Below are 14,645 nucleotides of genomic sequence, written 5' to 3'. Positions count from 1 at the left end.
TATCTTTGTTATCGTTTACTCTGCTCGGGACGAGCAGAACTAAGCTTGGGGATGCCGATACGTCTCCGACGTATCGATAATTTCTTATGTTCCATGCCACATTATTGATGATATCTACATGTTTTATGCATACTTTATGTCATATTTATGCGTTTTCCGGAACTAACCTATTGACGAGATGCCGAAGTGCCGCTTCCGTTTTCTCGCTGTTTTTGGTTTCGAAATCCTAGTAAGGAAATATTCTCGGAATTGGACGAAATCAACGCCCGAGGTCCTATTTTCACACGAAGCTTCCGAAGACCGGAGGAGATACGAAGTGGGGCCACGAGGTGGCGCCACACTAAGGCGGCGCGGCCAGGCTAGGGCCCGCGCCGCCCTGTTGTGTGGGTCCCTCGTGACTCCACCGACCTTGCCCTTCCGCCTACTTAAGGTATCCGTCGCGAAAACCTTATCACGTTCGACGAAACCAGAGAAAACCTTCCAGAGACGCCGCCATCGCGAAGCCAAGATCTGGGGGACAGGAGTCTCTGTTCCGGCACGCCGCCGGGACGGGGAAGTGCCCCCGGAAGGCTTCTCCATCGACACCACCGCCATCTTCATCAACGCTCGCTCGTCTCCCATGAGGAGGGAGTAGTTCTCCATCGAGGCTCGGGGCTGTACCGGTAGCTATGTGGTTCATCTCTCTCCTATGTACTTCAATACAATAATCTCATGAGCTGCCTTACATGATTGAGATTCATATGATGATGCTTGTAATCTAGATGTCATTATGCTAGTCAAGTGGATTTTACTTATGTGATCTCCGGAGACTCCTTGTCCCACGTGTGTAAAGGTGACAGTGTGTGCACCGTGTGGGTCTCTTAGGCTATATTTCACGTAATACTTATTCACCGAGTTATGATTTGAGTTGGATGTCTCTATGAAATTGTGGTGTGTTAGTACCTCCTGTGAATGCTCAAAGTGACAACGTGGGGTGTTCATTAGTACTTGGGAATACATCTTTAAGGTTCGCCTACATGATGAATTAGTGTTCGTTATCTTGCCGTAGAGTAATTCAGAGTAGCATAGTGAAGTGCTTATTTATATCCCTTTATGATTACAATGTTGAGAGTGTCCACTAGTGAAAGTATGATCCCTAGGCCTTGTTCCTAAATACTGCTATCGCTGCTTGTTTACTGTTTTACTGCATTTATACTGCCTGCAATATTACTACCATCAACTGCACGCCAGCAAGCACTTTTCTGGCGCCATTACTACTGCTCATATTCATTCATACCACTTGTATTTCACTATCTCTTCGCCGAACTAGTGCACCTATTAGGTGTGTTGGGGACACAAGAGACTTCTTGCTTTGTGGTTGCAGGGTTGCATGAGAGGGATATCTTTGACCTCTTCCTCCCTGAGTTCGATAAACCTTGGGTGATCCACTTAAGGGAAACTTTCTGCTGTTCTACAAACCTCTGCTCTTGGAGGCCCAACACTATCTACAAGAATAGAAGCACCCGTAGACATCAAAGCCCTTGTCCGCAAAACCTTTCCGTCGATTGATGCGGACAGAATATTGAGAATTAAAATTTCAGATCGTATGCCCAAGGATATTATGGCATGGCAGCCTGAAAAGAGTGGTTTGTTCTCGGTGAGGAGCGTGTATTGGATTGGTCTTCGTCTGGTCCAACATGGCCGAGCAAATGCAGCGAGCAGCTCATCGCCTTTGGGAGATAAACCGATCTGGAAAAAAGTTTGGTCATGCAATATACCGGGGAAGGTGCATATCTTTGCATGGAAAGCTCTCTATGCTGGTTTAGCGACAGAAGAGAATAAAAGAAAGCATCATATGCCAGTGTCAGGTATGTGTAGGATTTGTGAAAATGAACATGAGAATATTTACCATGCTATGGTACAATGTTCCCATGCATCAGCTCTCTGGGAGGCAATGAGGGAAGTGTGGTATATTCCAAGAATTCCCATGCCCATACGTGAGGATTGGCTAGAAAATTGGCTGTTGCCTCTGTCGACACAACAATGTGGTCGGATCCTGATGATTGCATGGAGGATCTGGTATGCAAGTAATGAGATTACACATGACAAGCCGCTGCCTCCAATTGATGGGTCGCGTAGGTTCATCTGCAGCTACTTACAATCCTTGGAAAATATTCGTAAGATGAAGCCTGAGGATGTTCTAAAGGGGAAGCAAGTAATTGATGCCCAACCAACTAATACCCCTGATGGTATGCTGAAGCTCAACATGGATGATGCCTATATGGCGCAGTCATGAAGTGCCGGCGTGGGTATAATCTTGCGGCGTAGTGATGGCTCCATCGTCTTCACGGCCTGCAGATCACTGCGCTTGTGTTCTTCTGCTCTCGAGGCGGAGATTAGTGCATGCATTGAAGGAGTACGGTTGGCGCTTGAACTCAACCAAGATGGCATCCTCGTGGAAACTGATAGTTTGGAGATGGTCAGGATGGTGACAAGTACTGATGCAGACAAATCTTGTCTTGCACATTTAGTGGAGGACCTTCGTTTATTACTTTCTTCACAATATATTGTTTCTATTACTAAGATTCCTAGGTTGCAGAACACTGCTAGTTATGAGTTAGCTAGTTTTGGTATGAGGGAGGATAGAAATGATGTTTAGTTAGGGTCGGCTCCAGAGCCTCTGTTGGGCCGCATCCTTCGGGATTGTAACAACACTATTATTTGATTAATACAATCCCGTTTACCCCGCAAAAAAACAATATGTTAGCCAGTCACAGAATTCACGGAGGGAGTATTTTATTGTTCCTACTGCAAGCGTTTATAGACTGTTCACATGTTTAGTGTGTTTATTTGTCGGAGATCATTCCTCTGGTTTTCGTCTTTTCATGCACCACAAGAAAAATATTTGCATTCGAACATGAAACATTGATAATTGGAAAAACATATTATCTCATGATCAACATTGCTACACCAATTTGGTATGCCATTTTGAGAGAGCGAGTTTTTGTGAAACTAGTATGGTCTGCTGAATGCATCTACTTGTCGAAATCGTCCAATTTAATAAAATTCTGTAGTCCAACTCAACTTATTTTTAGTTCATTCATTTGTAGCACATCCCTATGCATGTGATACATGTTATCCTTTGGAAAATTTCTACGTTTTAATTGTCGTCGAGTGAATCTATCATAGACTAAATATTGACTAAATAAAACAACATTGCATATCTTACATCATATATCCTATTTTGCTTTCGCACTTTGTTTCAAATTATATTTTATTGTTTGGATTTTTCTTTTGCATCCTTATTGTACATTAGGTACACGGGCTATTGAATTAGAGTAACACACGCAATATAAGAGTGTGTGGCCTAATCAACGAAGTTCATGCAATCTCTTGCATACATGTGTTGGTTGTAGAGAAAAATAGTGACATATAGTGAGGACTTGTAGCCATAGATGCATACATACATACTGTTTGAAGGTCTATTTCTCATTAAAATTATTTTTCCTTGTCGGTAACAACAAAATGATTATAATATTCTAGCATGTTGGTATAACTAAGTGTACTAGTAGAATGGTCTATAAAAGCAGATGATTTCCTGTAATGTTTCATGTTTATTGTGATGACCGTCATAGGGTATATATAGATGTACAATAGGTGGAGAGACTTGAAGTACAAGGTAAGATATCTAAGTTTAAGCCTACTGATTTGCAAAAAGAGTTAAGCCTATTGTCGGGACTGGCTGTTGCTGGGTGAGTGTACATTTATGGTGTGTTCGGTTCTGAAACGACATAGAATGGAATGGGATGGTTTTATTTTGGAGAAATGGAATGGTTATGTTCCCGTATTCGGTTTGGACAAAAAAAGAAAAACGAAATGGTACTGTACCAATTTTTCCTGGTTGGACCTAAACCCAAGCCGAGAGGCTGTTCTCACCTGGCTAACCCACGGGCCACGGGTCGTCGGGTCCCGTTGTTTTTCTCCCAGCCGCCCACCGAGTTCTCTCAGGCGAACACGTCGGCGGCGCCAACTCCGGCGAGCGGCGGCGCTGCAAGTCGGCGCGGGGTAAGTCGCATCTCGACGTCCACGGTTCAATCCCTGCACTCTGTAGACCTCGCGCTGTTGTGCCCACTTGCCCTTACCCGCACCTTTCCTCCCGATCCCCAAATCCTCCAATCCCACTATAGTTCATCGCTCCTTTCAAGTGGCTGAGCAACCGACGGCCAGAGGAGGAGGAGGGGGCGGAAGAGGCGCTCAGGTGGCGTCGCGGGAGCCGGTTCGGGCGAGCGGTTAACCGGCGAAGGCGGGCAGTGGCGGCGGCGGCGGCGGGGCGATGGCGAAGCGGCTGGTGGCGCGGATGATGGGGATGTTCCGGTCCCGGACGCAGGTGGGCGTCGACAGGGCCGGCAACAACTACTTCTCCCTCGTCGAGGAGGTCGACGGCGCCAGTACGTGTCTCCTCCCGCGCCCGTCGTCAATTGTGTTCCTCTTCGTCTCTTCTTTCCTAATGTAATGGTGTTTCTGCTTTGTGATGGCCTAAACAGTGAAGGAGAAGCGGTGGGTGGAGTTCAAGGGCGACCAGGACCCGACCACTGTTCCAGGTTACACATCATATTGCTTCTTTGGCCTGTGAGGATCTGTAGTTTCCCTATGCTGACTGGTACTGACAAATGTTTTTGCAGGCATGTATGGTTTACGGCCTTCATTCTGACTCTGAGCCGGTATACTTGGATTTGCCAATGAGTAGGCAGTATCTCATTCTCACAGTTGCGTCCTACTTGTAGTTGAGTGGATTTGCTGGTTGAATGGACAAAGGAAGAAAGCCCCCACACCAGAGGTAAGGAGTAAGATGGTTCCAGTCCTCACATGTTTTTATTTTCTGACAAATGTTCTTAGATTATTTACTTATTCGTGCATAGTAGAAACTAGTAAGAGAAGCAGTATGTTCATTGTGTCTGGTACTGATGTGCTGTTGCATTGAGACAGGAATTGGCTGAGCTGGAGGCAAGGCGTGAGCGTGTCAGGCAAAATGTTGAACGTATGTACCTGGTGATTCCAAGTTTCCAACTCCTAACCCATGTGCTTTTGATCTTAAGCTTCATTCATTGCCTACAAAAATGTTACTGTATGACGTATGAGGAAGAACCATAGCTCTCAACATGTTCTCTTAAGTATGTCATAGAGCAGAGCACATGTATATTACTCCGAAAAGTAATTTGATCTTGAGGTTCTTATGTTCTGCATTAATTGCTACGGAAATGCATAGCAAATGTGCGCGGAACTCCATGCAAAAGTAATTTGAGTATGCCTCTCGTGAGCAATGCCACTTGTTTGTTGGGGGTCACACTCATAGGAATATGTTAGCTATTGTTGCTGTACTCTGCCTTATAGTTATGGTTGCTCCTATATGCATTTTGTGCTAATTCATTAATTCTATATTTCTCGTTGCTCCTTTAGGGGCCACACTCATAGTCATAGGAATGTTGAACGTATGTACCTGGTGATTCCAAGTTTCCAACTCCTAACCCTGCATGTGCTTTTGATCTTAAGCTTCATTCACTGCCTATTATGTATATGCTTATTAAGAATGTTACTGTATGAGGAAGAACCATAGCTCTCAACATGTTCTCTTAAGTATTTCATAGAGCAGAGCACAGGAAAACCTCTTTTGTAGCCCGGGCTACATGTAGCCCGGTGCCTTTTTTGATTTTAAAGTTTTAGAAAATTTTGGAAAAAAATACATAGACAGAGAGAACGTTGGAATCTATCAATGTGTAAATTTTCAAGTTGAAATTCATTGTATTTTGTCCTCAGTAAAAATGACAAAATCTCACAAAATGACAAAATCAAATCTAGATTATAGTGTACTGTTCATTACTATTCACCAATGATGAAATCAAGATTTTTTATTTTTTCTGAGTCGAAAATACAATTTATTTCAATCTGAAAATTTACACATTGATAGATTCCAACATTCTCTATATCATGTTTTTTTTTTTTTGAAATTTTTTGACATGTCTAAAATGAAATTTTCATAGATTCAAAGAAAAACGGCCTACGTGTAACTCGGCCTACGTATCGCCACTCTCGCACAGCACATGTATATTACTTGAGGTTCTTATGTTCTGCATTAATTGCTACGAAAATGCATATCAAATGTGTGTAACTCTGTGCAAAAGTAATTTGAGTATGCCTCTCGTGAACAATTCCACTTGCTTGTTGGGGGTCACACTCATAGGAATGTGTTAGCTATTGTTGTCGTACTCTGCCGTATGGTTGCTCCTATATGCATTTTGTGCTAATTTGGTAATCCTCCATTTCTCGTTACTTTCACTAGATAGTACAAATGGGAGAATGATGGTCAGAGACGTGTATTATCAACATTGATGCTAAATTTTCAGTGTTATTGTATAGTTCTCCGTTATTCATCTCACTGACACTCCTACCACAGCATACAGTCAGTCCGCCTTCAATACATTGCCTGAAAGACTGATTCCAACCCAAGTGCACATTCTTGTCCCCTGATCCTGATGGCGCCTTCCTTGTCCTGCTCCCTACCTTTCTCTTACTCTGTTTAGAGTTTTGACTCTGTCAGTTACATGGAGGTCACTCTAGGTGTGACACATATAGAGAACATGTTGGAGTGATGACCAATCGCTGTGCAAGGCATGCTGCTTCTACTTTTAAAAACTGTTACTAGGATTATATCTACCATTGCATAAGGTGTTTTCTTCCCTTGTGAAACTTTAATTCTAGTTGCACTGCAATACAAGATCGTATTCATAAGCTTTGCCTCATCAAGTTCTTCTTGTATATGATTCTCCACTAATACATTTGATCTATGTTCAATCAAGTTCTCAAAAAGAAAGAAGAAGAGGAAAGAAGGGCTGGTGTCCGACCAGTCAAGAAAATCGGTATGTTCTTGATGTTACTTTTCCATCAGCATTTGTATGTCCCTTTGGAATTCCTTCAATTGGCTGTTTACTGCGTGAAAACCCCAATCATTATTTGCCCTGTTCCACAACACCTGTCAGACCAATTATGTGGTTACCTGCACAGCTGCACTGCTTAGTTTCCAGACTTATTTCTTGGATACATGGCAGTGAAACTAATACTTGACTTTGTGCGTTCCTGTCAAAGCTTGTATGGAACTAGCAATTTGTTATACCTGAATCATTATGTTTTCCCAAGTAGTGTGTCCTATTCTGTAACTGAAGGAGGGAAATAGCACAGTATCATATTGCATTTTCTTCCTTTTGAACGTCTGCTGTTGATTTTCTTTCAAATATAGGGAAAACCGAATCTCCAAATCTGAGAAGTTTTACGCAGCAGTTCCCTGGTACTTCTGTAGATCAAAAGAAAGGTAACATAGTCTTAGTCTTATCCGTTATCTGTCATGAATTACGATGGCGACATAGGTTTAGTCCAAACATATGCAATAACATTTCTGTGCATTGTTTAGGACCTGAGTCTAAGCCTAATGGTCCGACTGATGCAGAAGATGCCACAACAGATAATGACAGGTGTGTTCCAATGCAACATTTATTTTTCTAAATGTCAGTATTATTTGTGTTGATATGTCATTTATCCGCTGGCTATTTCCTTCAAGTGTATAATGCCAATCATTGACTAGTGTATGCTATTGTACTGTATCTTTAGGGAGCGACGCCTGCCTTTTGTTTTGTATCTGCCTCCAATAACTCAGTGCAATTCCGCAACTGATGAACTGGATATTGTTTAATTGTATGTAAAACAAGGTTGATCTATAAAGTCTGAGGATAGAAATGATGCATGTCCACTCATACAGCAACTCTAGCTCATCTGGGAACTAAAAGAACATGCAACAAACTGATGTTACCTTCATCTGACTTCGTTGATCTGAAGCCATGTTCATTTCGTTTCAGGTCTACCGAACCAACAGGTACCGGTGCATCTTTTAAGCCAGGAACTTGGCTGCCACCATCATGAATACAATCCAGCAGAGGAAGGGCCAATGCTCGACCATTTCCTTTGGCCTATCTGCTGACAGCAGCTTTGCTGATAGGTTCTCCTAAGATTATGCTCACCTTTACCATTTGATACGAGAAATGGGAAATTTTGTATGCTGTGCGACAATCAGACAACGTATGTTTGCTATCTGTTAAAGTTCAGTGAGGCCTCACCTCGCTTGGCAGCACCTGTGTTTTTTTTTTTTTGCCGAATTCTTCGGTGCTAGTTTTGATGGACAGTTGTTGGCTTTAGCAAAAATTTGGATGACAAACTACTCAGACTTACTTATTGAGAAATTAAGAGGTCTGTTTTTCGTTTCCATGGTTTAACAGCTGGAGTTGGTGTAGTATTACTGTCAAAGTAGCAAAGTCACATGAAAACTTGTTTGTTAAGTAGTCGTGATACAGTTATTTGTTAAAGACTTATATAGATTATTGAAACTAAATGCAGTTAGTGCGAATATCATATGGTTTTTTCTTCTTTCTTTTTTTGCTTTTGACATTTCTCATGCATGTCCTTTTTTGATGATGAGTACAATTTTCTGTTTCGGGTTATGCTTAGACGAGTACCTATATTGTTAAAAACTAGTTGTATGCATGAAAGAACACGAATTCCAAATTTAAACTCAACACAAAAAGTTGACACATTTTCTGAGCATCCAAGCACATGCCAATAGAGTGCCGAGTTTTTTTCAAGGAAAACGCTTGAAATCAGGCGACCGATCTCGCGCGGCTATCGGTCGTCCCGACTGCGCGTGCGCTTCTTCTCCCGCGCGACAGGACCGGCCCCACCCTTCTCCCGCACGGTTCCTTCGCACGTGCCCAGCTCCTGCTAGCTTTCTCGCTCTCCTCTCAGAAGTCAAATCCCACGCGTGTAGCTGGCACCGTGCAGCTAGCTAGCTTCGGCTGTCTCTCGCAAGCGCGTAGTAGCTTGTCCTGACTATGCGTATGTGACTTTCACGTACTAGTACCTACGAGATGAGATGGGCTAACCCTACGATGTGCCAGGCTAGCTGACTTTAGCTAGCTACCTGCATGCTTGGTTGATAGCAAAAAATATGGACCAGCTTACCTAAGGTCCTTTCCAAGTCACAAATGCTAGATTTTGTGGAGTTAGCTGGCTAAGGAGGTGTGGGGCTGGTACGGTAATATTTTTTGTTGTTTTTCTTGCTAGTTTTTATTGTAAATATATTGGCAATTTGTTGTAAAGAAAATTTTGGCATGGGGATTTTTTTCGTTAAAACTATTGCTAGCTATTTGTTGTAAACACCTAAATTATTTGTTGTTTTTTGTTGTTAATTATTGTTGTAAATATGTTGCTGACTTGTTTTTACTAATTTGTTGTAAGTACTTAATTGTTCTTAATTTTGCTGATAATTATTGATGAAAATACTTTACTGATTTGTTGTAAATACCTTTTTTGTAAATTTGCTGATAATTATTTGTTGTAAATGCTAATAAATATTTGTTGTAAATACTTTACTAATTTATTGTGAATATACAATTTTTTGGTTAAATTTTCTAATAATTATTGTTGTAAACTTTACTGATTTATTGTAAATAGATTTTTGGTAGGGAAATCACTACTAGTATTATTAATGCTAAAAGTGTTATTTTTTGTTGAAATTATTATTAACTATTGTTGTAAACACCTCAACAGGATTACTTTTGTTGTAAATACCTCGAGCTAGATTACTTTTGTTGTACAAACACCAAAGAACAACGCAAGTTACCTATGAAAAGTTGTCACGTGTTAGGGAGAGAAAGTGTGGAAGCAAACACTACATATCAGCATTCACGAGACTGTGATGTAGCCCAACAGCTAGCTACTAGCTAGTTTAGCGGGTTTGACCTGAGGCTGGAATCGACTGATGTTGGAAGCGTGCAGCGCGAGACGCGGGATGTGAAGACGTGACGCGTCGTACTACTCAACAGCAGCATGCGGCAGTAATGCGGGGCCTACAACCGATTTTCATCCCAAAATCGGGCGACCGACGCCAAGCACGGCCCTTTTTTCAAGTCTTGCTTTTCCGAATCTCGGTTCAGACTTCCGAGTGCTCGAGCTCAGTATTAGGCCGGCCCATTTCATCCTTGCACGTCTAATTGGGCCAGAATCCCAATTCCGTCTCATAGCCCAATCTCCTGACCGAAACAATTATCTTCCACCCAAACCCTAACGGTAACCGCCCCCGAATGCCGACGGGAGCGGCGGCCGAATCCCCGCCGGTAACCGCCGGAATCCATGCAAACCTCGCCGACCTGCGCCGGTAGCTGCCGCCCTCTCCTGCCCTGAACATTCCCCCTCCGCCGTGGCTCGCCGGAATCCATCCAGATACCTTCCCCCTCCGAGCTCGCCCAGCAAAGCTTCCGCCTTGAGTAGCGCGCCGCCAAGACGGAAGCCGCGGGCGTTGCCGAGCTCTACTTCGACAAGCTGGTCGACGGAAGGTGGGTCCACGTGCTCTCCGCTCCTACTGTATTCAGTTCACTGTGCTTGCCAAAATCATAGCGACAAGTGACTCGGGTTCCGTTGAGCTGAAATCCGGCGGTTTTCCGTCACGACACGGTCCCGGTCACCGGTTACCACCGGAGTACCTTGCGAGTTGTTGATGCCTGTGGTTTGTAACAGTTGCTGCATCGTTGGTGACAGACAACCGCTGGAATCAGCAGACAGTATTTCTCTAGCTTAATGCCTTAATCTAGTGGCTTCTCAAGAAAAAAGCTTAATCTAGTGGGAGCCGTTAATTGTGGATCTTCCAGCATACCCTCAACACTTTTGCGGTGTTTAATTAGGATTATTATTTTCGGTCTGCACGGTGGATGTGAAAATTGCACCGCTTAGCTGCGGAACAAGCCGAAATGCAAAGTTACCTGCTTTGTTCGATCCTAGCTTAACATATATGTGCTTAAGGACTATGCACAAGAATGAACAAGGTGTACATGCTTTATTTTGCTGATATGCACTTAATATCCTGCTGTGCTAAATGTACTACCAAAAGGTTTTGTACTGAAACGTTTTTTTTTTCTGAAATGGGGCAGCCCCAGCCTCTGCATCAATCGATGCATACGGCTTTTGTTGCATTTTATTGAAACGTACCACAAAGAACGGACAAAAAACATACATCACAAAACCCGAAGGGTACTGAAAGGGTATTGTTCTTGTGATATGAATTAGTTTTGAACTTTGCTTGTATGGTTAGTCATTTAGCAAATGTGTAGTGATATACTGTACTTATTATCCAGTAATAGTTCTTCCGACATGTCTGACTGATTTTTTCTTTGATTCTGCCTATAAGAACCGAGATACCTGCTGCCTAGTCAACTGGAGGCACCTACATGGCATCATCTCCACCTTCCTCAAAAAAAATTGCTTGGAGTCATGCAAAGGCAGATGCCGGTTCAAGGAATGGCATAATATGTCTTCATTGCGGGAAGAAGATTGGTGGCGGCGGCATTACGCGCCTTAAATATCATCTTGCTGGAATTACTGGCCAAGTTGAACCTTGCAGGAAGGTGCCCAAAGATGTCAAGCGTCAAATGCTGGGATTAGTTGCTGAGCTGCGGATAAAGGAGGAAAGAAGGAACAGAACACGGCATGAAACTAGAGCTGGCAAGAATTCACGTCCTGACAATTCTTCGGATGTTGATTTGACGATGGAAGGAGGCTCTGCAAGTCAATCTAGACCGTCAAGGAAGCGAAGATCAGGATGCGTTTCTCCAGAAACTGTTACAGGTTCAGAACCAGGCAGTGCTGGCTTGGTAGCTCCAGAAGACAGTGTTCAAGATGTCAGGGATGGTTCAGATGCTCCAGATGATCTGCTACACAATGCTTGGAGTCATGCAAAGGTAGATGCTGATTCAAGGAATGCTATAATTTGTCTTCATTGTGGGAAGAAGATTGGTGGTGGCGGCATCACGCGCCTTAAATATCATCTTGCTGGAGTTCCAGGCCAGGTTGAATCTTGCAGGAAGGTGCCCAAAGATGTCAGGCGTCAGATGATGGAATTAGTTGATGAGCTGCGAATAAAGGAGGAAAGAAGGAACAGAACACGGCATGGAACTAGAGTCCTATTTGACGATTCTTTGGATGCTAATTTGACGACGGAAGAAGGCTCTGCAAGTCAATTTGGACCGTCAAGGAAGCGAAGATCTGGATGCCTTTCTCCTGAAGCCGTTATAGGTTCAGAACCAAACAGTGGTGGACCGGTAGCTCCAGAAGACATGGTTCAAGATAGCAGGGATAGCTTAGATGCTCCAAATGATCTGTTACACAATGCTAGAATTGCTATGGCAAGATGGTGGCACGATGTCAATATACCCTTTAGTGCGGCTAAATCTCCTTTCTATCAGCCAATGATACATGCCATATCATCTGCTGGATTGAGCTTCAAGGGACCATCATATCATGACCTACGTGGGCCACTGTTGAAAGACGTTGCTGCTGACATTCGTGAATACCTTAATGATCTGAAGAGAGAATGGAGTGTTTATGGCTGTTCAGTCATTGTTGACAGACAGATAAATCATGGAAAGGGTAGTTTCACAAATTTTCTTGTGCGCTGTCCACGAGGTACCATGTTTTTGAAATCTGTTGATACAACAGAGGAATCATCTTTACTTGCGATCTTTGATCAGGTTGTTAGAGAAGTTGGACCAGAAAACATTGTTCAGTTTATCACTGACATAGATGAAACATACAAGGTTGCTGTTAATCTTTTGGAAAAAAGATACGGCACTTTTATTTGGTCTCCATGTGCTGCACGTTGCATTGATTTGATGTTGGAGAACTTTGCAGATCCTAGATATTTCCCTATGATCAGTGAAACTTTAAGTAAAGCAAGGAAGATAACAAAGTTCATATATAATCATGCATGGGTTTTGTCTTTGATGAGGAAAGATTTCACAAATGGTAAAGATCTGTGTCGTCCATCCATCACAAGATATGCTACACATTTTCTCACTCTCCAGTGCATTCTTAAATTTGAGAAAGAACTACGTCAAATGGTTACCAGTAACAAATGGGTGAAATCAACTTATGGTAAAAGTGGTGTGGGAAAAGAGATTGCAGCTATTATTTTGAAAGATGTCGATTTTTGGGCCCAGTGCAAACATGTAGCAAAAGTCACTGAGCCACTGCTGTGTGTACTACGCTTGGTGGATAGTAATGAAAAACCTTCAATGGGTTACTTGTATGATGCTATGGAAAAGGCAAAGGAATCAATAAGGAGAAGGCTGATGCACAATGCTTGTCTGTATGGGCCTTATGTTAGAGTAATTGAGGCTAGGTTGGAGAAGCAACTTAACAGTCCATTGCATGCAGCAGGATGTTTTTTCAATCCTGCTATTTACTTCAGTCTTTCTTTTAAGATGCAAAACATTGTGTCTCGGGGGCTTATTAAGACAATCACTAGTTTGGTCCTTGGTGATGAGACCCAAGACAAGGTATTTCTCCAGCTTGAGGAGTACAAGAAATCAATTGGTGACTTTGGCCTTCCAATTGCAATTCGTCAACGAGAGAAACTTAATCCAGGTAATGATGTTGTCCAGGTTCTGACCTGTGTCTGAGGTATTTTAAGACAAGAGTTTATGTTTCTTGTGTTGGCATTCTTCATTCTCATGATTTACATCTTTGTTTATTAGTTGCATGGTGGGAGAACTTTGGCAATGGAACTTTAGAACTCCAAAGTCTTGCGATACGAGTCCTTAGCCAATGTTGTAGTGCAACAGGCTGCGAAAGGAACTGGGATGTTTTCGAGTATCTTCATTCCACAAAGCTAAGCACGCTTGAACGATCAAGGCTAAACGATATTGTTTTTGTTCAATATAATCTGAAGCTTAAAGAAAGGTATAATCAATTGGGACTTGCATGATGTACAAAATGCTCCCATGACAAATTTCACTTACTCGTACCCACCATCTTGCAGGAACTTGCGCAAGTGCAAAGTGGACATTGACCCTATTAGCCTAGACAACATCGACGTTTTGGATGAATGGGTCAGCGAAGAGCCTAGCCTTCTTTGCCGAGATGACCTGGGCTGGGAGAGCATAGATGCACCATTTGCTGAAGCGACTTCAGACGACGACGAACTCCTCGCTATCGAAGATGGCGAAGATGCCCCAGCAGGCCCAGTGGCGGCAATGTCCTGGTCGATGGCCGATGGCTCGTATTATTGCCCACTTCCAGATCAGGATCCTTTTATCTATGTGGCTCAATCTGGTGGAAAGTAAGCCTGCCTCCCAAGTCCTAGAAGGCTGGACGCAATGTGTCATAGTGAACTGGTCTGCAGTTGGAACTCGTGTACCAGGTTCCGAAGCTTCCCAATGCACGGAATGGACTGGTGGTAGCTTGACCGTAGCGTGGTTAGTTCTGGAGTTGAAAATAGTGCTGCAACCCTTCCCCTGTTCTAAGCTTGTAGCTTGACTAGCATCTGCAGAATCGCTTCGCCTTATCCTTTCCCTTTTTCTTGTCTTCAGATGCCACAGTTTCATGTGTAGACTGTTGTACCACCGTTTTGCATCAAGAAAACACTAACTAGGAAATGCACATGTGAGCTGCAAACAATTTCTGGCAAGCTGGCAATCATTTCACCTTGAACAGTTTATCTGCTTTTCGTGTTGACAGCAAGGCATGCATGCTGGAGGTCATGGTATAGTCTTTTTGCAACCATTTCCTTCTCAGCG

General features: G+C 43.0%; 2 protein-coding genes across 2 annotated transcripts; both read left to right on the top strand.

The window, feature by feature from the left end:
* The first annotated feature begins 4,306 nt into the window (after window positions 1-4,306).
* On the top strand, window positions 4,307-8,169 carry LOC124653902 (NADH dehydrogenase [ubiquinone] 1 alpha subcomplex assembly factor 2). Its single transcript, XM_047192955.1, has 8 exons — window positions 4,307-4,427; window positions 4,524-4,580; window positions 4,764-4,816; window positions 4,966-5,017; window positions 6,834-6,893; window positions 7,271-7,342; window positions 7,442-7,502; window positions 7,884-8,169. Exons 1-8 carry the CDS (start codon window positions 4,313-4,315, stop codon window positions 7,945-7,947), a joined length of 534 nt encoding a protein of 177 aa, XP_047048911.1. The 5' UTR covers window positions 4,307-4,312; the 3' UTR covers window positions 7,948-8,169.
* A 3,094-nt stretch (window positions 8,170-11,263) lies between these two features.
* Window positions 11,264-14,617, top strand: LOC124657250. Its single transcript, XM_047195832.1, has 4 exons — window positions 11,264-13,494; window positions 13,605-13,809; window positions 13,889-14,188; window positions 14,587-14,617. The coding sequence occupies exons 1-4, from the start codon at window positions 11,301-11,303 to the stop codon at window positions 14,615-14,617; spliced, it is 2,730 nt and encodes a 909-aa protein (XP_047051788.1). The 5' UTR covers window positions 11,264-11,300.
* The last annotated feature ends 28 nt before the right edge of the window (window positions 14,618-14,645 follow it).

The sequence above is a fragment of the Lolium rigidum genome, chromosome 5 (genome assembly GCF_022539505.1).
Source record: "Lolium rigidum isolate FL_2022 chromosome 5, APGP_CSIRO_Lrig_0.1, whole genome shotgun sequence".
NCBI lineage: Eukaryota > Viridiplantae > Streptophyta > Magnoliopsida > Poales > Poaceae > Lolium > Lolium rigidum.
Note: the sequence above shows the minus strand (reverse complement) of the source record. Positions and strands in the feature narration are given on the sequence as shown.